At 44.7% G+C, this 21527-nt stretch overlaps 1 protein-coding gene across 2 annotated transcripts in view; it reads left to right on the forward strand.

Annotated features, from left to right (window-relative positions):
* Positions 1–21527, forward strand: part of LOC119168266 (poly(A) RNA polymerase GLD2) — a 147599-nt gene that overhangs the window by 11023 nt on the left and 115049 nt on the right. Inside the window, exon 2 of one of the 2 annotated variants that reach the window (XM_037419673.2) lies at positions 5836–5978. In XM_037419673.2, coding sequence (XP_037275570.1) covers positions 5845–5978 — 134 coding nt within the window. In that variant the 5' untranslated portion in view covers positions 5836–5844. Of the gene's footprint in view, positions 1–5835; positions 5979–21527 lie in introns of those variants that run through there. The other variant, XM_075890986.1, reaches the window with a different exon arrangement.

Here is a 21527-nt window from a genome sequence, read left to right on the forward strand (position 1 = left end):
CAATGATATTCATTCTCTGCAGGCTGATCTCAATAACATACTTCATTAGTGTCATGTTTGAAAAATGGAACTAAACATTCAAAAATGCAAGTCTATGAGGATTTCTCGGTCGAGTACAACTTGTCCAACTTACTTTCTTCACAGTCACCCACTTGAAACTGTAACATGTTACCGGTACCTCGGCATCCACATAACTAACACTTTGTCCGTGAAATTACTTACAGAACATATAGCATCCAAAGCTAATAAAACACTGGGTTACCTTCGAAGAAACTTCTTTCTTGCTCCATCGTCGCTAAAGTTATTGCTATATACCGCATACGTCCGTCCTCAAATGGAATACGCTTCATCTGTTTGGGACTCCGGTCAGGTAACATTATCACACATGTTGGCATCCGTTCAAAATCGTGCAGCTCGTTTCATTTTGGCTAACTACCATCGTTAAGCTAGTGTTACTCAAATGAAGGCATCTCTAAACCTCATCCCACTAGTTACCCGCCGAAAGCGCACTCGCATTTGCCTGTTTCATAAAATATTTTATAATCTGAAACTCCGTTCCCGTTTAATTCAAGCTGCTCTCTTCATTTCTCTTCGCCGTAATCACCAACAAAAAGTCACAGTCCCCCATTGCAACACAGTAACATTTGCCCAATCATATATCCCAAGAACTTGTAATGAAAGGAATTCCCTGCCTGCATCAATAACAAGCATTATTGAATCCATTCAATTTAAGAATATTCTTAAAACAACGATTACCTAATTACCCCCTGTATGTTTGTTGAACAGTTTATTTGTATTGCTTTGTGCCTTCACCATGTAATAAATATAAAATTAGTGTTATCATTTGCTTTATTATGATGTGAGTTGTTAGGAGTAATAATTTTTCTACCCCAATAAGTGACAACATTTTTATGCCATTTGCTTTGTAATCCTTGTTTTTTTTCATTGTTGTGAATGCCCTTCTCCTCTGAAAGGTACTGTGTACCCTGAGGGTAAAATAAATAAATAAATACATAAATAAATAAATAAAAGTGCCGCAAGGTGTTGTACTTAGTTACACACTTTTTATTATCAAAATGAATTCTTAGCGCTTGTTCATCCCTTGCAATATGTTTTATTGCACATATGTCGATGATGTCCAGCTTGGTTTCAAATCTTGTAATCCGGCCATGTGTGAGCGGCAGTGTGGCAGCTTGGGCTAGTTGGTATGGCATGACGATAGTCGTAGCGCGAGAACAAAACGACGGTACAGAGACAAGAAGTCCTTCGTGTCCTTGTTGTCTCTGTGTCGTCGTTTTGTTCTCGCGCTATAATTATCGTGAGAGGCAGGTTCAGCTTGGTTTGAAAAAAGTCTGCAATTGGGCAGAAGAAAATGGGTTCCATCTTGATGCACAGAAAAGCATGTGTGTCTTGTTTTCTGGTAGAGAGGCATTCATTCCGAACCCGATGTTCAACTGCATGGGCAACGTCTTTCTGTTAATACTGAACACAAATTCTCAGGCCTAATCTTGGACACCAAGCTAACCTTTATACCACACATGATATATTAAAAAACAAGTGCATAAAAGCAATGAACGTTCTAAAAGCGTTGTCACGCACTACGTGGGAAAGGGACAAGAAGTGTTCAATGAATTTATATAAAAGCCTCATATGCACCTGCCTAGACTGTGGGGCAATAGCATATCAGACTGCGACACCTACTGCCCTAAAAATGCTTGACCCTGTTCATCATCTAGGCATCCGCCTCTGTACGGGCATTTTTCGCACTAGCCCCATGGAAAGCCTGTACGTGGAATTCAACGAATGGTCGCTCCACCTACAGAGATGTTACGTGTCTTTTAAATATTAATCTATATTGAACACAGACAAGGAGCACTCTCTTTACATTCTACAAATAATGACATGTCAAGTTCTACTGTGTTTGAAAACCGGCCTTCTATGAGACAGCCCTACTCACTGCGTGTTAGGGGCCTAGCGAAGGAAACCAGTGTGGCACTTGAACACCATTTGATGGCTCCCGCAGCATGCCTGCCACCATGGTAGTGGCAAGCGATAGACTGCGATGTGTTTTTCTTAAAAGAACGTGCCTATTGCACATATTCAGACACACTTCCTAGAACTGCAACATAAATACACATGTCCTGAGTTCTTTACGGATGCTTCGAAGTCCAACACTTCTGTCTCGTACGCAGCCATCGGCCCATTCTTTTCGGAAGCCGGCATCCTGCACTCTGATGCAAGCATTTTCACCGGCGAAGCTTATGCAATACTTGCGGCCGTTGAACACATTAAACAAATAAACCTACAGAAGGCAATGATATACACAGATTCCTTAAGTGTAGTAAAATAAATGCTCTGAAAACTCCTAAAAAGCACAAAAACCCCGTCCTTGTTTCGCTTTACTCACTTTTATGCACAGTCTACTCATTCAAACAGCATGTTGTAGTCTGCTGGGTGCCAGGGCACCGTGAAATACAAGGCAACGTTTTGGTTGACCAGCTAGTTGGATCCGCCAACAAAACCACTACCAATACGTCGATACCTATTCCTGCACTTGACTTGAAGCGTTTTCCAAAAGGAAAGCTCTATTGTTATTGGCAGAGCACATGAGACACACACACAAGTAATAAACTGCATGTTATCAAGCCGAAACTTGGTCATTGGCTGCTGGTATCAAAATAACACCTCACAGAAGTAATAATTACATGGTTAAGATCAGGACTTACACACACAACACATTCATTTCTTTTGTCTGGTGGCGACCCACCGTTGTGTGATAGATGCGGAGAAGCACTCACCGTACTTCACATTTTAGTCCAATGTAAACAATCAGACATGCCGAGAAGACAACAGTTTCCATTACCCTACCCACAATAGATACCACTTCATCCTGCAATGTTTGTCGATAGGGAGCCACTTTTCACACATAAATCGTTGTTAGCTGTTTTGAAAGAAGTTCGTACCTTTCATATCATATATCCAGGCATCCCGGAGCATGACCTCTCCAGGGAAGTCTTCAGTGTGATGTCTACACTCAACAAAGCACTTGCCTAATGGCCTTTAGATGCAAGGGTGTGAACAAATGAGGCGTGCTAATGCCTTACATGTCCACCATGTTTTTGTTGTTGTCACAAACTCGCATCATCGACAATACACCTTTCACGACATGGTCATGAATTTATTGCTTTCATGTTTTTACCCGCCTTAGCGTGAGACATTTTAATGCCCTTATACAGCCGCTTATCACAATCATTGTCCACATCTCTAGACCCATGAACTGGTACTCTTTGGCCATCAAATGGCCCTTGTGCCACACACACACAAAAAAAAACAACCAATCTTAACGTCTTTGAAGTGTGGTTGAGGGGAAGCTAAAAAGAAAAAGAACAATTGATCTGAAGATAAGATCTTAATGGTGTGTGCCAATTTACTGTTTGCGATCTCAATATTCAGTACAACGCTAGCATGTTACTACGTTACTACAAAAAGTTAGGTTAAGTGTATATGTTACGTCATCCCCCCCCCCCCCCTTTTTTTTTGCCTCAATGGGACATGCAATTTATTATTACTGCCACATCACTACTGTGTAATGCCATATCAACTTTGTGTGTAATATATCTTATTGTTCGTAATCTTACTTTACTGCCATGAGTAACCATTGTGCGTGCATGAATCTTTGTTGCATGTCAGTGACCGTGTTTTTAATTGTCAATCTTGATATCAATAACCCCTGCAAACATATCTCATTTAGGCGTGCTTATAAAGAAACCTACCTCATTATACTTGTTACATTGACGAAGTCTGACTCACCAGACGAAACGTTGGTGGAAATATAGTGCGAAATCAACGAAAAACGAAAGTCTTTATTTACTATTTTTTTATTCTACCGGGGTCCGTGTGATTTTTCTCTCTCTCTCTCTCTCTCTCTCTCTCTCTCTATATATATATATATATATATATATATATATATATATATATATATATATATATATATATATCACCCCCTGACGAAGGGAGGACACCACCCAAAATTCTTGGGAAATATATTTATCCTTGTTGACAACGCTCCCGTTGTGTTATATCCCATATCTTCACGAACACAAACTGGCTTATTGAAATATTACTATATATATATATATATATATATATATATATATATATATATATATATATATATATATATATATATATTGTGGAGATAGGTTTGCACAAGGCTTACCTACTATGCGCAACCGTGTAGGGATGCGACGTCCCCTACTGCCGCTGCGTGCGAAGACGGTGCGGCCGGGTCCGTCGTTTTCTCCGGCACGGCGCAGAAACCACGCACGAGGCAGGATAACAACAACGGGTTTATTAAGTCAAGATGCAGCACAGTGCGACACTCACGGGCTTGCTGGCCGCATAGGGAACTCCGCAAGACCGAGCAAGTACGCTTGCCTAGGGCGCTACGACTCCCGCACAAGGGCCGAAGTCGAATGCTCGAACGAGAAGCCGCCTGCTAAGCAGCGCGTCAACCTCTCGTGGAGGCCTGAGAGCATCTGCCACGACGAGCGAATCGTCGAGCGCAACACAGCTCGTAGGAGAAGAGGATGTCACGTGCGCCCAATGGGAAATGGCGCTGCGTTGTGACGTAGGCCCGCGCAGCGCACCAGCGTAGCGTGCCCGGACACGCCAGCGCGGGAAGAAGCCGACGGTTGGCTGGCCCAGACCAAGAGGCGCCTTGGCAGCCATCTAGGCGGATGCCAGCGCTTATGCGCACCCGGGCTACGCTGTCGGCACGCGTGCGGCAGCTAGGAACGAGGCGCCAGGTAGGAGGGCGCTCTCGTTTCCCACAATATATATATATATATATATAGTTAGAAACAGAAATGGAGACGACAAACAAATGTATAAAATGCAGTTTTTACCGACTCTATGGCAAGAGGAAGAGTGCCTGCCTTTGTGAGGATAAAACTCTGACAAAGGCAGGCCCTCCTGCCAAAACGTTGGTAAAAGTTTTTTGTACGTTTGATGTTGTCTTTTTTGACTGCATTTCTTAGTGGAACCATTCAACGTCTTTCTCCCATATATATATTTATACAAGAGGCTTGCCCCCCTTCTCCCACCACACTCACGAAAAAGCTGGCATGCCACTGTGCGTGACTTCATTTTGGCTGCATATCATATTTCACATGACTGTCTACCTGGCCTGTATCGTCTAGACCACATTTGTGCGGCTTAGTGTTTGGTACACCAGAATAGACTTTTCACACGAGCATGTGTGGGTTAGCGACAAGAACAATGGTGTGGTAGATTTCAGGTCCTTCTACAATGCAATCTTAGTTTTCGTAGAACTCAAAAATTACTTTGTTGGTTTCACAAACTTTCTGATATTACGAAGTATTTTGGGCATGATAATGACTATTCACTTGAGCTCCGATCTATAAGTGCAATAAATTTAGTTGGAGTTTGAAACATTGCAGTTGTAAAAATAATAAAACAAAAATTGCTCATTTGGATGCTGTTTTTTAGCCTTTGAAAAATGAGTGAGGATGCCTTAAAATATAACGAATTTTCTCTTAAAAATCTGGTACGACCCTTGTTAAAAGAGATAGGGTGGTGCATGGCAAGTACATTTGATGTAAACAAACATGAAATTCAAAACATAAATGCATGGCAATTCTTTTTATAAGGAAAGTAAAACCTTTGATAGTTTTTCACCAATGTTTCGGTGTATAGGGAGCCACCAAGAGTATACCGTAGTGCATTATCTCGAAGAAGCGAGCAAACTTGGGTCATAAGTTTAAATTGACTGCTTTATGTAGATGCCAAAATGTGCATTGTATTTCTTTGCAGGTCAATACCATGCTGCCCAGAGAAAGGCTGTTGCCCTGGGGATGGCCACTTCCCGCAGAACGGCGCCCATATCCAGAGTCCCACAGACCGCCAGATGGCATACTGCCAACTAGGGGATTGCCACAGGCTGGCATGCAATGCAAGTGAGTCTCTTGCCTATCTGGATAGTATTTCCAAAAACTAAGGATAGATGGCGCCACAAAAGAGTCAGTCAAGACCACACACAGGAGTCCCATCTCCTGTGGTGCTATTTTTTTTTTTGTAGTGCCTGCCAGTCTTGAAGGGACCCAGCACATGAAGGCCTGAGACACGTCCTGGGGCCCGATTCTCCGTCCTCTGAACAAGTGATAGAAGTGGATGCAATAATTCCAGTATGAGCACCGAATGAGCTCTAGAAGTGGATGCAATAATTCCAGTATGAGCACCGAATGAGCTGCACTCTTTTAGTGGTACAAAAAGGGATAGAGCACTCAATAATGCCCTAATATGAAAAGCATTCACCTAAGGTCTAGTCAACAAAAACAGTTGCTTTCGTAGCTCCTATTCATTTTTCTTTAATATGATTATTATTCATGGAGAGCGTTTATATGCAATGTAGCTAACTTATAAGCCATACTAACTTCCCATAGAAAGCTTTGCTTGTATGATCACAATGTAGGCCCAATATTTCAAAAGTTTTTTTTTTTTAAAGCACTGCGAACACTCTTATTGACACTCTGGAGGATTCGCTGCTAGGTGTCGTACATGTTTCTGAAGTTGCGCTGAATGCCCTTTCGAGGCTATTAACATCTTGTTGTTTGAAATTGTTACTGTCTGCTCACTTAGCATCTTTTGCCATACAAATATCACTCTCAGAGAACTTTACAAACTATGTATACACCCTTTGTTTTAGTTGGCGACATTGATGCACATTGTGATTTGTTACTCCAGTGGTCAGGGACTCTGGAACGGGGGGTGGGGGGGCACCTCTCTTACAGGTTGGAAACCAGGGGGGCGTGCCCCCCGCTAACAGTTGCTACGACCCCTTCCCCTCGTTCTCTTGCCTTAGCAAAAACATATATGCATTAATGCCCCCATCTCTCTCTCTTTCTATATATATATATATATATATATATATATATATATATATATATATATATATATATATATATATATATATATATATATATATATATATATATATATATATATTTGTGTTTGAGACCCACTGAACATTCCCACTAAATATATAGATATATATTAGCATGTGCCAGTTTTGTGCCAATGAGAGAAAAGATGACGTTCGTGTGTCGCTCTCTCGGCCTCCTCTCTTCTGTGCTACAGCTGTCTTTGCTTGCCCTGGCACGTCTCTTGCTTAAACTCTTCCGAAGAACATGCTTGTTACACTTGGTGAAGGTGCTGGGTAGTTCCCTTCCTCGTCCTGGAGTTCCGCAACCGGACTTTGCCGTCTGCCTCTGAAATGGCCGAGGACGCCACTCCTTCCCAAGCACCACCTACGCCCACGTCGGTCATGTGTGCTAGGGTACTTCCTCGACATGACCCTCCAATGTTCAGCTGCACACTACGAACTTGACGTCGAGGACTGGCTGGTAGAGTTTGAGCGTGTTAGCGGTCATAACGAATGGTATGACCCTTCTAAATTGATGCACGTCAGCTTTTACCTAACTGATGGGGTCAAGCTATGGTACAACAACCATGAAGCCGAGTTCACCACCTGGTAGGCATTCAAGCAAATCATCTCTTCATTCTTCGATCGGCCTGGCTTGCGCAAGCCTCACGCTGAACATCGCCTCCGTGGCGAAACCCAAAGGAAGGGTGAGACTTTTACAAGTTATATTGAGGACGTCATCGACCTCTGTAAGTGGGTGAAGGCACTGATGGTGGAGTCGGACAAAATAAGCACATACCGAAAAGGATAGATGATGATGATGCATTTCATACGCTGGTAGCTGAGTGCCCACAGACAGTAGCGCAGCTCATAGAACTGTGCCAAAGCTTTGACTAGCTGCGCAAATAGCGCCTTTCTACCCATTGCGCTGGAATTCCCACAGTGGAATTCTCATATTTGGAAGCTAGGAGCACTGGCGCTGAATATTCCACTTTGCTGCCGCAAATTAAGCAATAAATTCGTGAGCAAGTGGCTCGTCAGCTCTCCATTGTCATATCTGTCACCGAGAGTCTCACGGCATTGGATCACTCGCTCCGTCGTGTCGTTCAGTTTCAAGTTCGTGAGGCGCTCCCACCTCCTGTACCACCAACGAAGCTTGCGGCGCCTCACATCTATGCTAAGGCCATTGTCCGTTCCTATTCTCGACAGACGCCACCACCATATGCCCCAGTCAACAACTTCTACTTGCTGTCACGCCTTGGTCACCCAATACACCCTGTTCCCGCGCAACCCCTGTCATCTCCTGGACCACCTCACAACCCTTGGCACACTCTAGACAATAGGCCCATCTGCTACGCCTGCGGTATTCCTTGCAATGTTGCACATCACTCGTCATCACCGTACACTATATGCCAACGATGACATCCCCAACCTCAACTACATGCTGCAGCAGCCAGCAGACCATACCTGCCGACTCATCGGGTGCTTATTCGTGCCGTGCCAGTTCCCCCTCACGTTAATCTCCTCCTCTCCTGTGCCACTCCATTTTTCCCATGATCCGCTGTTCCAACCCCGCACAAGAGGGAAACTAAGAGCCGCAGTTCCTGAGACAGGAACTGCGCCCTCGTCGAAAATTTCAAGGCCCCCCTCTTTCGCCTCCAATTGAAATCCCTGTTATTATTGATGGTGTCGCGACAAACGCTCTTGTCGACACAGAAGCTGTCGTTTCTGTTTTAAGTGAACTTTTTTGACGCAAACTGCAGAAAGTGACGATACCCGTTTCTGATCTTTTATAACGAACGGCGAGCTCGCAGCGAGCTCGCCTTTGGCGGCGTGCATGGCTTGTCTTTTTTATCAATGACGCATTCTACGTTGTGGAATTCGTTGTCCTACCGCATGCGTTCCATTCTAATCCTCGTTTGGGGCTTCCTCTCTACGTATGATGCAGTCGTTGACTGCGCTGGAGCGCGACTCAATTTGTCCCTTTTCAGTACCACAGTTGTCGACGTCCCCAGCCAGGTGCTTAAGTTGGTTGTCGCTGCTAACGCCATCATTTCTCCATTCTCTGCCCCCTTGTTGTCCGTTTCCTCTAACTCTTGTGATTCGACCGCCCTGTTTACACCGTCTGAAGACTATGCAGGCTGATGAAACCTCATACTTTCTTTTACCGTCATCACCCTTGTGAATGGTGCTGGTGTGGTCTATGCGTACAATCCCTTTCCTTGTTCGGCAACTCTGTTACGCGGCGAATGTGTTGGACATTTAGACAGTTTTGACGCCATCTTCCCTTTGGATGCAACGTCTGAAAAGACACGGTTGACGATAAATGCCATCACTTCTGCCGCGGCTACCACCTCCTCTGTCCAAGACATCCTCCTGCGTAGCATCGATAACACGCTTACGCCAGTCCAGCGTACAAAAGATGTACAACTGCTTGAACGCTTTCGTGGCTCTTTTGACGTCGACCAGCCAAAGAGACGACGATGTTCGTGTGTTGCGCTCTCGGCCTCCTGTTTTCTGTGCTGCAGCTGTGTTGCTTGCTTTGGCGCGTCTCTTGCTGGAACTCTTCTGGAGAACACGCTCGTTACAATATATATATATCACTGCCCACAAACGTTGCCCCCACACTTCAGGTATACTGCTAGAACCCCTGCCAGTGGTGAAATGAGCAGTACCATAGTCCTATAGGCTACAGCGAGAAAACTTGTATTTCTGGTTTACACTGGCTGAAGGAGTGCGAGAAAACTGCAAAATGAGGCCCCAGACATCTAATATTGTAATTTTATTAACAATAGGTAGTACAAAACAGCATATGTCTAGCGACTAGCTTAAAGATTTTGTCATAAACGAAAGGCATGCAAATACGGGCATAAGAGAATGGATCAAAACAACACAAATGATGCTTGTGTTGTCTTGCTTATTCTCCTGTGTTTCTTTGTTATGAATAGGCACCAGCTAACTCAGTTTTCTGTCCTAGAAGGCTTTCGTGGAGAAAACATATCCTTTATACATGTAACATGTAAGACAGATGCTGGGAGCATGTTAAGAAGCTCAAGGAAGACTACTTACATTACTCAATTTATGATTTCCAAGTTCTGAAACAAAACAAACTTAGATGCGGACGCTAAAATGTTAGGTGGAGCGGAATAACTCAGCCAGAAGTCATCATTTCTATTATCGAACTACGTCTACTTCTTTTTTGCCTTAACTGGTTGGCTGCGTTTATTATATTTTTAACATCCTGCCCCGCCCCAGAAAAAGCATGAAAGAGGTCTGGTCCATGCAGCATGAACGGGCCTCTTAAGTACATTGCTGGCTTGTGTGTAGGTGGAGAACAACAACACCAGTCCACCATGACCATGATGTACCTGCATTACTCGTAACAGTGTTTGAAAACATCGGTTCTTATTGTCATGTTGCACTACTACGATATAGTTCAGCATTCCCTTTCGGTTTGAAGTTTGATGATACAGTTAGGAAAGTTAAAATACTTCATTACTTCTTTTTTGCAACGACGATACCATAGTCTCTGATGGTAGCTGAGCTTCTCGAAAGAATCATTCCTGGGAGCCTGTGGCACAGTTGACGTGTCACATGAGCTGGGAGCCGGATGAGATAGGAGCGACTCTTCGATGAGTAATCGCGCAGAGCATCCACGGGAGAAATCAGATATCTTCAAAGGGCTTGTGTTCAAATTCTTGAAGATTGTTTGGGAGTCACCCACATTTGGCATTGTGTTGTACGTATATTGTCTTTCGTCAATAGTGTCAGCTCTGTGCCTCCAGTCGTCAACAGATAAGCTCTGCTTCCAATTTGGAACACATATGTTGTCTTCTCTGCTTGCCACATATGATGTCTTCTCGGCTTGCCGTGTTCAAAGCACAGTCTACCGTTGTTACAACTTGTCGTGGTTGCATGGTTGTGGTCGCTTTTGTACGGTAGAGCTACCCAATGTTGGGCGTCAGACTGCCTTAGTGTCTGCTCAAACTGTGGAGGTTTATCTGAAGGGCATTGTCTGCAGTAGGTGATGCTCTGCAGGAGTGATGCTTGGAGCAGGGCTCTCCAATTTCTGCTGTAGATTCTTCTGCTGCATCTACTGATCAGACGTGCTCCACAGTCCAAAAGGGTGTACTTAGTTATAGGCTTTTGTACCGAATGTGCAACCGAAGATGGTCTTCATTGCCACTAGGCCTGGTACGTCTCTACATCGGACAACTTCGACCAACATCGGACAACTCGGTGGCCTTTCGATGTGCAGCGGAAGCACGGGTTGTCGTTTTACAGCTGCTCTTTTTTGACCGCGAGTGGAAAACTAGCATTGCAGCTGCGCATTCCATTCTGATCAGTATGCCAGAAGAAGCACTTGAACTTTGGTATAAATGTGGTGTGAAAATCTCGTGCCGCTAGGATGCCACCATTTCTTCGGTCTGAGCGATCTTCCAAAGCAGGTCTCTGATGTGGTAATGCGTGCTGCTCTCGTCTTTTGAGTTCCACTCGTATGAATAATAGCAGGTCATTCAGCTGGGTGTCTGACGCAGCTGACGCCTGTACTAGTGTTCTCGACAATAAGGCTTGAGCAGCACGTACGTCAAAAGGCCGTGTCAAGGCGCGGTGTGATTTTTCTCGTGTGAAAAAAAAAAGACTGATGTCTCACAGAAGAGCCTGTAGCAAGATGTTTGCAAGCATAGCAGAATACGTCAGTGTCGGCACATTCAGGGCTCCAAGGCAGCGAATATTCAGCTGCGTGGCATCATACAGTTCTTGGAAACCATGAATGTTGTTAGCCGATGTCACCTCTGGAAAATTCCTGAGTGCCGTCAGATGGTGCTGAATAATTGTAGCTTTATCGCCGAATCATTCCCTGAACATAGCTATGACGTCGGCCTAGCAAGACTCGGTTGTGGGGGAACCCGCAATCGCTATTGTTGCGTCACCCGATACGAAGCTCTTCAGGTAGTAGAACGTTGTGGATGGTGTCAGGTCGTTATTAAGGTGAATGAGCCATTCAAATTGCTCCCAGAGTCACCCTTGAATGTTAGAATCTGCAGCCGCGGCAACCAGGGTGACATAAATCTTGCGGGAGCCTCGTCCCTGAAAGCCATTGTTGTTGTGCTTTCACCGCTGGCAGCTCGCACATGGTCGGCTCGAGCTCGTTACATTTAAGATATTCTACGGCCTATCTCAGCGAGCATGCTGACCACTTCATCTTGGTATTCCGCTATAGCTGTATACTCCTGTTCAATATGTTCATTCGGGATATACTCCTTGTACTGTTCGTTGATATGCAAAAGTTCATAATTACTAGCAGAGAGTCGTTGCTTTAAAGCTGTGAGCGTCGTGATGTCGACGCTAGCAGAGTCGAGTAAAATTTGCACTTCCTGAATATTCTTTGAGTTCTGCACGCATCCTGCAGATCGCTCGCCTTCTTAGACGATCCATTGGGAGAGAACCTCTACTGGCTGACCTCGTTGCACCAACGCAGATCCTTGCATCCACGATCCGTCGAGTCCTGACAGCCTGCGTCGCTAAGTGAGAGTAGAAGCCCTGTTTGTGCGTAGAAGGAAGGCTTGTACACACGTGGGTTTTCGGCACCAAAATATGTGGACACTATAAGGTTAACTGGCACAGAAGAACTCAGCCAAAAGCCATTTTCGCCATTTTCGAACGTTGTCTACTTCTTCTTTGCCTTCACCGGTTGCCTGCGTTTATTGTATTTTCAACAGAAGATGCTTCAGAACAGCAGTTTTCATTTTGGAAACTATGCCAACACGTTGTGGCATCACAGACAGGTCACAGGGAGGCAGGGATTAGCATAGGTACTATGAGAGCATTAACTGAACCTTTTTAATTTTCCCTCATCACTTCCAGAACTTGACAAAGTATACATGCTGCTGGATAAAGATTGTCATGGCTTCCTTTTGATTTGTTATACAATGCTTGTCCACTGGTCACATAAATCTGTTAAGACCCTCGTACAGCATCAGTCAACAGGCTTTGACTTTTTTGACACCTTGTTAAGAAGCTCATCAATTCGTAGAGTAGAACGCGGCGATCACGTTTTCCGAATATTGCAGCGCTGCGCGATGCAGAGCCTTCATTTTACAAACCGATTTCCACACTCCTTTTCTACGCTTGATCAATCTTCCTTTCATGAGCAGTGACGCAAAGTCGCCAATCGGCTACTTGGCCTAGCACGCAGCTCATCGATTGGTCTAAACTAGCCATTGACGATGGGCTATGCCTTCTCCTCTTGGTGAGGGAGAAGGGTGGCGAGGCTGCACGAAAGTTTGAAACCAGCTGACCAGCATGTTTCGACCCCTGTGACTTCCTTAATATATTCGCAAAATTTTTGTGGCAGCATGTTCACAAAGCAAAAGTGGGCATATTTGTCCTTATAACAATTTTTGGACCTTGGTGTTGTTTACTGGCCCTTTCATTTTTCAACTAGACATGAGACATACTAATGCAGAGAGAGGATTTAGACTCCAACCAAAAGTTTTGAAGAAACCCGGCGTTGGTTCCTTCCTCAGCGGTAACTGCTGAGCTACGTAGCAGCGGCATCTTCAAAGCACTCGCGGGGTGGATAATGACGCCCCCTCTTTCTCTCTCATTTTGCCGTGGAGCGCAGTCCATGTGTGTACACTGGGAGAAGGGTTCCGAGAGAGCGGTTGATGTTATGGGCTGTTTTCTCTATGTGCCACGACTCGAGTAATAACCGTCTCCTCTAGTTCGGCTCGCTTTCAAGGATGGCTGTTGCTTCGAAATTTATTCGGTGATCCAATTTCTCAGCACATTCGGCGACAGCGCTGCGCTCTTTGTAGAGCTTCCGCACATCGTTGGCATGTTGCTTCAGTCGTTTCGGTAGGTTTTTCGTCTCGCCAATATATGAAGAGGGGCACTCAGCCCACAGAATTTTGTAGATGACACCGAAGGTCCTGTCCATTGTTGGCCGGTCTTTCGAGCGGGGGAGGAGGTGGCCCAGCGTACACGAAGGCACGTGCGCGATGCGAACCCCTTCCGTCTTGAAGATCCGCGCCAACATCTCGCTGGTTCCTTGAATGTATGGGACCGGTAGGCGTTTCGGAAGGCTGCCAATTAGTGTTGATTAGGGCTTTCGTATCCTCTGTTGCTCTGCGCGGCGGGTGGTGGCTCAAATAAAGTTTTTTGGGTATTCTTTTTTTTCTGAGGTCTGCAATTATGCGGGCCTCTTCTTTCTTGCGCTCCGTGTCGTTGGAGCATAATTTCTTAGCTCTCTGGAGTAGCGTGGTCACAACCGAGGCCTTGTGGCAGGCGGGGTGGGACGAATCAAATTGAAGGTAGCGGCCAGTGTGCGTTGGCTTCCTGTGAACGGAGAACTTCAGGCCGATGCGCTTTCTGGCCACCTGAATGTCGAGAAAGGGCAGGTAGTGGTCGTTTTCACACTCGGTCGTGAATTGTATGGCTGGGTGCATGGAATTTAGATGCTGTCTGAAGTTTTCAATTTGAGACGTCTTCATGACGCAAAAGCAATCGTCCATATAACTGAGAGAAAGCTTGGGTCCCGGCGAGAAGGAGCTGAGTGCTTTTTCTTCTATGTACTCCATGGTCAGGCTTCCCATCGTGACGGAGATGGAAGCTCCCATCGCGGTTCCACTGTTCTGCCTGAAAATAGTTCCTTTGTAGGAGAAGTACGTACTGGACAGGCAGGACTGCAGTAGACGGCAGAGCTTGCGAACCGCAAAAGGAGTCCTTTCACTCAGACTTGCGTCCCCCTCAAGCGCAGAATGGGCAGAGGAGACAGCTAAGGGCACTGGCACATTGGTGAACAATGAAACGATGTCAAATGAGACCAGGCTCTCGTCATCGTCGATGCTCACATCTGATGCTAGCTGCACGAAGTGGCTGGAGTCACGGATATGAGTTGGTGTCTTCCGGGTTAGGGGGGCAAAGATTCGGTGTAGAAAATTTGAAAGGGCTCGACATGGGAATGCCTATGCCTAAAGCGCAGAGAAGTGTTATACGTCGCAATGTTTTTCTCCACAGCCTTCAAGTTACCTATAGCTCCCAGCAGCCTCCTGCCTAATGCCCTCAAACACTTGAAAAAAAAAAAAACTAAATAAAAAACACTGAATAGAAGCATTATGAATACGAGACGACATTTTTTTTTAAATGCAAAGCTTTTGGGACATTGATAAGTGGTGTTCAAGAACTGATGACTTTACAAAATCTAAGGCCTACACAAATCCACACAAACAACATGTTAATTATTGCCCGCCTAGAAAAGGTGGATGAGACTGCAATAGGCTTTGAGCAAACGGAATCGCCAGTAATGTGATTGGTTTTGTACCTAAATTCGGCCCGCATCTGTTCACGACTCCAAGTGAGCGCTCGCCACCTAGTGGTCGCACCTAGCAACAGTGTTAGCAGGGTCAGTCTTGCCCGAAAAAGTAGAAAGCGATCTCCAAAGACCATTGTAATATGTCGCAATGTGTGGCATCGTGGTGGAAAGATGGTAATTTACATATCATTCTATCATTTCCCGAAAGATGCAGATGACGCGTGACGGAGAACAGCACAAATAAAAACTTACACATTGGAAAGAAGGTGACGGACACTACAGTCTGTGTTGTTTCAATCAATTCGCTTGTGCCGATTTAATTCTCCTTGGTGAGTACACCATTGCTTAGCGTGTGTGCTTTCTTATCAGTATTCTGGCATCTCTAAGCTGGAGTATATACTGTCTTTGCTTGCCTAATAAACTCATCTTCTTTTCAGAAAAGTTGATTCCGATTTGGGGGAGGGTTTATTACGCAGGAGAAAAAAAGTCACAGATGTTATAACAGCGAAAATTTCGCATGACAATTTTGCTTGTTATGGCCTACAAAATGTGTGACAAATTTTTCTGTAGCTTGAAGCTCTTGTTTTCTCCCATGAGAAATGCGCACGGATCGATGCCGAAATGTCGTCCAGCCGTTCGGTTCCCATGTTCTAGTGCATGCTCGACCAACTTTAAGATTAAAACCAGCCGTGTAGCTAGCGCACTAGCTGAACACACTCTGCACAACAGATGCCCTGAACTAAGTTTACTACGACAAACCCGACAACAAGTATGCAGCATCGGATGGCGGCGCATAAATGACGCGGGCGAGGCGCTGTAGACGCAGTGGGCGCCTTGCATAGCCACCAGGATGGTTAGCGAGGGGCGTGTTTCTACGCCACGCTCTCGTCATCTCAGAGGCCTTGCATTTGTTTTAGGGGCGAAGCTTCTTAAAGCGGCACCCGTTCGACCCTCGTCATAGTATGTAACATGTCTTACGCTTTGACCTGCAAGATGGTGCCGGTGGGAGATTTCTCCTGTGCGTTGTTGAACAATAAAAAATATTGTGCGTTAACTAAAAGCTGGATTCTCCTGTCTCTCATTCCCCATTAGCAGCCATTGGCATGTACATTGAGCACTATCTGACAAGAAAGCGTTGCTACGTTATACTCGCTGGACGTAACCTCCTTGGTTTTGAAAAGGTTTAGCGAGCGTTGGGCCGCATTGCCATCAATACAGTGAACTAGTATATACCGTGAACTCGAGGTGGTTAAGGGTGGGAAGTAGACACGAAGCACAAGCCGTAAGGAAGTGTGCATGTGCCACCTCTCGTTTAGTCTTTGGGATATCTGCTGGATGGTGGTGCTTCTATATGCGGAATATATGATGAAAAGATGCGAGATGGTGGTACTTGGAGGGTTGACTAGATGAACGAACAGACAGACAGACAGATGCATGGACGGACGCACGGACGGATGGATGCATGGACGGACGCAGGGGCGGATGCGTGAACGAACGCAGGGACGGACCCACGGATGGACGTGCAGACGCATGGACGGACGGAAGCAAGAATGAATGGACGGACGGATGCTTCGCCCCACTCTCCATCATTTACCCCGTGGATATGCTGCCTTTTTTTTTTACTTTCTTCTCGTGCCGCTGTGCTTGCAGGGTACTTTACACCCTGTGCACTGCGATTGCATGGCTGCTGTGCGGCCGTCAGAGCAGACAGTCGTTGAGTGCCCAAGCAGAACCAAACGCTCTGAGAACACTCGCTAGCACGCAGTTCATCGGAATCATGAACTGCTGTGTAGTCGATTGTACTAACAGGTACACAACATGTCCTGCGGGAACGGCATTATTGTTTCTGGACTCGTTTTTGCATTATTGGTCAGTGAAATAAGTGGATCACGGCAGTGCAACATAAAAAGTGTTTCGTTCCCGCTCTCTCTGCCATCTCTAGTTGTGCCGCTGCATGCTTGAATTGGTCTGAGACACCACCTCTGCAAGTGCAATGATGTTACGTGGTGTTCCAGCTGCCATAGCCAGGGTGAGAAAAGCTGCCAGGGTGAGAAGAGAAAAGTATAGAAGGCATTTCGATACCGCTCAAGGTTGATGGAATATTTTAATGGACCTTAATAATTAACTTGCCATCTACCCTTTATAGTTTTGGGGAATGCGATGCGAGGTCAATTATTGCTTTGCTGAGTTATGTAGCACATTACCGAAAACACAACTAGCTGCCAGTGCCATGCGCACTCGGCAGGATCAAGTTGAGATGTGAATTGGTTGACCCTTTCGAAACTGGTGCGACCTACCATGGGGGATTGGCCAGGAAATCGGCAGTGCCTTGTTATATAAATGAACTTTATAATCTCAAAACGATTAGCAATATATCATTTTCTAAATTGGGCGTGAGGACATACCGTGGCACCACCATGCGCACGCATTCCTGTGACGTGCGTGGTTGGATTTCTCCGCCAGGCTTCTCGCGCGCAGCCCGCAGCCACTTTCACGTCTCCTTTTTTTATTATTGATCTTGTTGTACTTCACTCAACAAAATCAGTAAAATACTGCTGCAGGTTCTTCAATGACTTTACTAAGTGCAAACAACTGCTCCGGTACATTCTTGAGCTTCTCATAATGCCTGACTGCCGGCATTGTCAGCTATGGCTACCTATATGAAAACCAAGAACACTGCTTTTAAAAAAGGTAACGACTCATTCCGTGTCGCATTGAAGCACCAAATGGGTATTGATGCATGCTTACGGCAAAGACTAATTTTTGCTGAAAGAAATGCACACAACCACAGTACTTCATTCATTGCAGGTTTTCATATAAAGACGTGTCGGTTGATATGACAAGCATGTACAAGTTTGCATTTTTGTGTAGCACACGTAGCCTTACAAAGCACAGCGCAAACGGATTCCCCGTTTCGTGGGAAGCTACACAGCATTCTTACAGTCACATGCAGCTGCAACCTTTCTGTTATGATTGTGGGCAAACGCGAAAGTCACACGCACCCGCTTGCCCAATTCAGAGTTGTAACTAGGTAAAGTTTTACATGAGGAAAAGTTTCTCTGCGGCACGATCCTAACATTTATTGCAAAAATGTTGTACTGTTGTCACACGGTGCATAATCGATCGCCATTGAGCCACATATGGGTGAAGAATATGAACGATCAGCTTAGTTCCACACCTTCAACAAAGAGGTAAATCATAATACGAAATGCGATCCCAACCAAGTTCAATTAGCTTGCACATCTGTTGCGCGGTAGAACAGGATTATTACTAGGCATCAAGACGAACACCTACAAAATCTAATTATTTTCTGGTCAGTGCGATAGAGGGCATGCTATTACACTTGTCACCCATCCTCTCTATCTCTCCGGCTTCTATGATTTCACGTGTAAGCTGATTTCCATTTCGTGCCGAAATTCTGCAGTTGTCAAAGAGAGGAAAATTACCACACTTCTTACAGTGCACTGCTAAAAAACTGCCTGCCACGTTTCTAACATTGTAATTGTAGTCACGGAGCCGTTCATTTAGGTACGACCGGTCTGACCGACGTTGCAGCGACCACAAGATAACAGCAGGCACTACACTACACGCAGAGCACAATCAACAAGCTTGTTTTTGTGCTTCATTTGGCGCCCCCTTCTTTCGCTTGGATTGCTCGTCGTGATCTTGCTCAGCCGTTTCAACTATTTGGCGCTGAAAAAAGCACACACACTTTGGCCCACTGCGCAATCTTGTTCAGATTATCGGAAACCGCGTGTACGTAAGGTATTAGCCTTGTGCAATTCCCTTGCTTAATTGTTCTCACAACAGTATGGGCTTTGTTTCTGTAGTCGTTCAAAATACAAAGACTTTGAGAACGTGCATGACGTATGTGCACATAGAAATATGACAGGGCTAGCAGACAACGCACGGAGCAATCCACACTTCGCCTCTTCGGTGCATGGCCTAGCACAGCACGCACTCAGCGGTTGCTCGGCAATAGTGCAGCTAGTTTTTTGCCATATAAACTGAAAAATAAATAAATAGTCAAATAAATAAAGATCAGTGTCACTGGTGAAGCGATGATTGGCATAGTGACAATTTGTAATGTCATAATGGTAATGCCACACGCGCTCCTTTCTTTCTATTTTTGTTACCACATCATAATGCGTGTAACGCTGCCCTGCCCAAATGGCGTCCTAATGACCGGGAATCATCTAGGTAATCTTAGCACCTACCGATGAGATTACACACACAGCGTATACATTTGAGTTTGTTCTGGAACTTACGTGGCCACTAGTGATAACAAAATAAGAAAAGAACTTCTTTGGCACAAACAATATGGAAAAATAAAAAAAAGAAAAAAAAAGAGGTGAGGAAAGAAACAGATAGACGCCAAACTAGCAACGGCTTTATTTTTCTCAAAGCATATATGCCAAAAACCACATATATTGGATGTGCATGCACAGCTTTGTAGTGTACACGTACTAACATAAAATTCCATAATACATCACACCACAACACCTGAATGTTCACGCGTAGTGTCATATTACACGTGTAGAACACGATATCCTAACCAAGATGTGCACGTGAAAATTCATATTCAGTGGCATCGAAAAGAACGGAGGTATCGCTGATAAAATCAGCTCCGCTTTTCTTAATGGGATATGTTTTATGTTTCTTGGCATGAATTGGTGGCTTTCAATAGAAGTGTAGTCTCAAAGGCACAGCAAAAAGTACGCAAACGATGCCTACTTGAAGGGGTGGAGTGCCTAGATAAAGTTTTATCCAAGCAAGCTGCAAAGCGGATTGATGCCAGTGTTAGACAGACGTTGTCCTACTTGAAGAATAATAACCTATGTCTTTTGCAAGAAAGAAAGGTGGCTTTGTTGTGGTAGACAGTGGGGCTTTAATGAATGAAAAAGCAGTACAAACGGTGACGAAAAACGTCGTACCAGTTAAGAAAAGTGAGGTTCAAGATTAGTGGAATTTTTCAGCAAGTTGGCACTCCCGCCGCTCGTGAAAAGTATTCATAGAAGTAAAGCCAATTGTTTAACTGTATTCTTCACAGCTAAAACGCACAAGCCTGATGTGCCATTTAGAAACATTATTAGTGAGTCTGGATGTTGGCAACGCAACATAAGCCAATTTTCGCAGAAGCAGCTTAGGTTGCTAAGGGTTAACGACTCGTTCTGCTCTAGGAATTCTTAATAAATAGTTCAATTTTGTAGGAGGAATAAAAAAGTGGGTTATGTTTTCTTGGTTGATGTCCAGGATTCATTTTACTCTGTACCACAGCAAGGGTTATTATTATCTGTTCATGAATGCATTGAAGAGAATGGTGCTATCCCATTTCAGAATGAAGTCAAGCTGACTGTGGCAAATTTTTGGAGCTTGTTAGAATATAATCTTCAAGTCACATTAATTGTTTTTAATGACCAGCCTTTTATTCAGGGAGATGGCATTTGCATCGGATCCTGTGTTGCTCCTGTACTTGTCAATATTTTTTGAGCTCATATTGATAGGTCACTACAAAATGTTTTCAATGATTTGAAGGTTTTAAGAGTTTTCAGATACGTTGATGGTTTTATTGCATTTTTAAATGTTGCCTCTGACTACCGGGAGACGGTGATTGACATTTTAAATGTTTTCGAGCTACAAGGACACGGGCTTACTTTCACGCGTGAGCAACCCCAAAATAATGTTTTACAAGCAATGGGCCTAAGTCTAGAAGTATGTGACCGGCATGTGTGTTGAGCTTACAGTCCCTGCGTATGAAAAGAGCTGGTACTTTTTAAATCAGCCTACACGAAAGTTGTTAAAACACGAATAGTATTGTATCGATTTGTTGATCGAGCGAGACATGAAGTGAGAGTGGGCTTTGAACAAGAACCAATGTCATTATTGGGCGGCCTTTATATGCAGGGCAGAACGGGAGAGGGTGCGTACACTCGCTGCACAACTATATCATGAGGTGGGCAGGTATGACACGAGGCGCACTCTGTGCAAGATACGTTACGTCCTCCTTGCTGCATAAAACAAGGGTAATTGAAGAGCAGTACATTCAAAAAGGGGTAGGGATTTCAAGGATGTTAAAGTGTTAAGGATTAAGGAGCTAGGCGTTTAGGGGGCTTGTAATGTCACTGTGATCTTTTTAGAATCGGCGATGCGTTTATACCCGTGCTTGGCATCATATTGTAACGGGTGCAAGAGAAGAAAAGTAAAAAACTGGTTTATTATGGGCGAACTTGTGCCCTGAAAATTATGTGTGAAAAGATTTGGAAGAGT

This window comes from Rhipicephalus microplus, chromosome 3 (assembly GCF_043290135.1).
Source record: "Rhipicephalus microplus isolate Deutch F79 chromosome 3, USDA_Rmic, whole genome shotgun sequence".
NCBI lineage: Eukaryota > Metazoa > Arthropoda > Arachnida > Ixodida > Ixodidae > Rhipicephalus > Rhipicephalus microplus.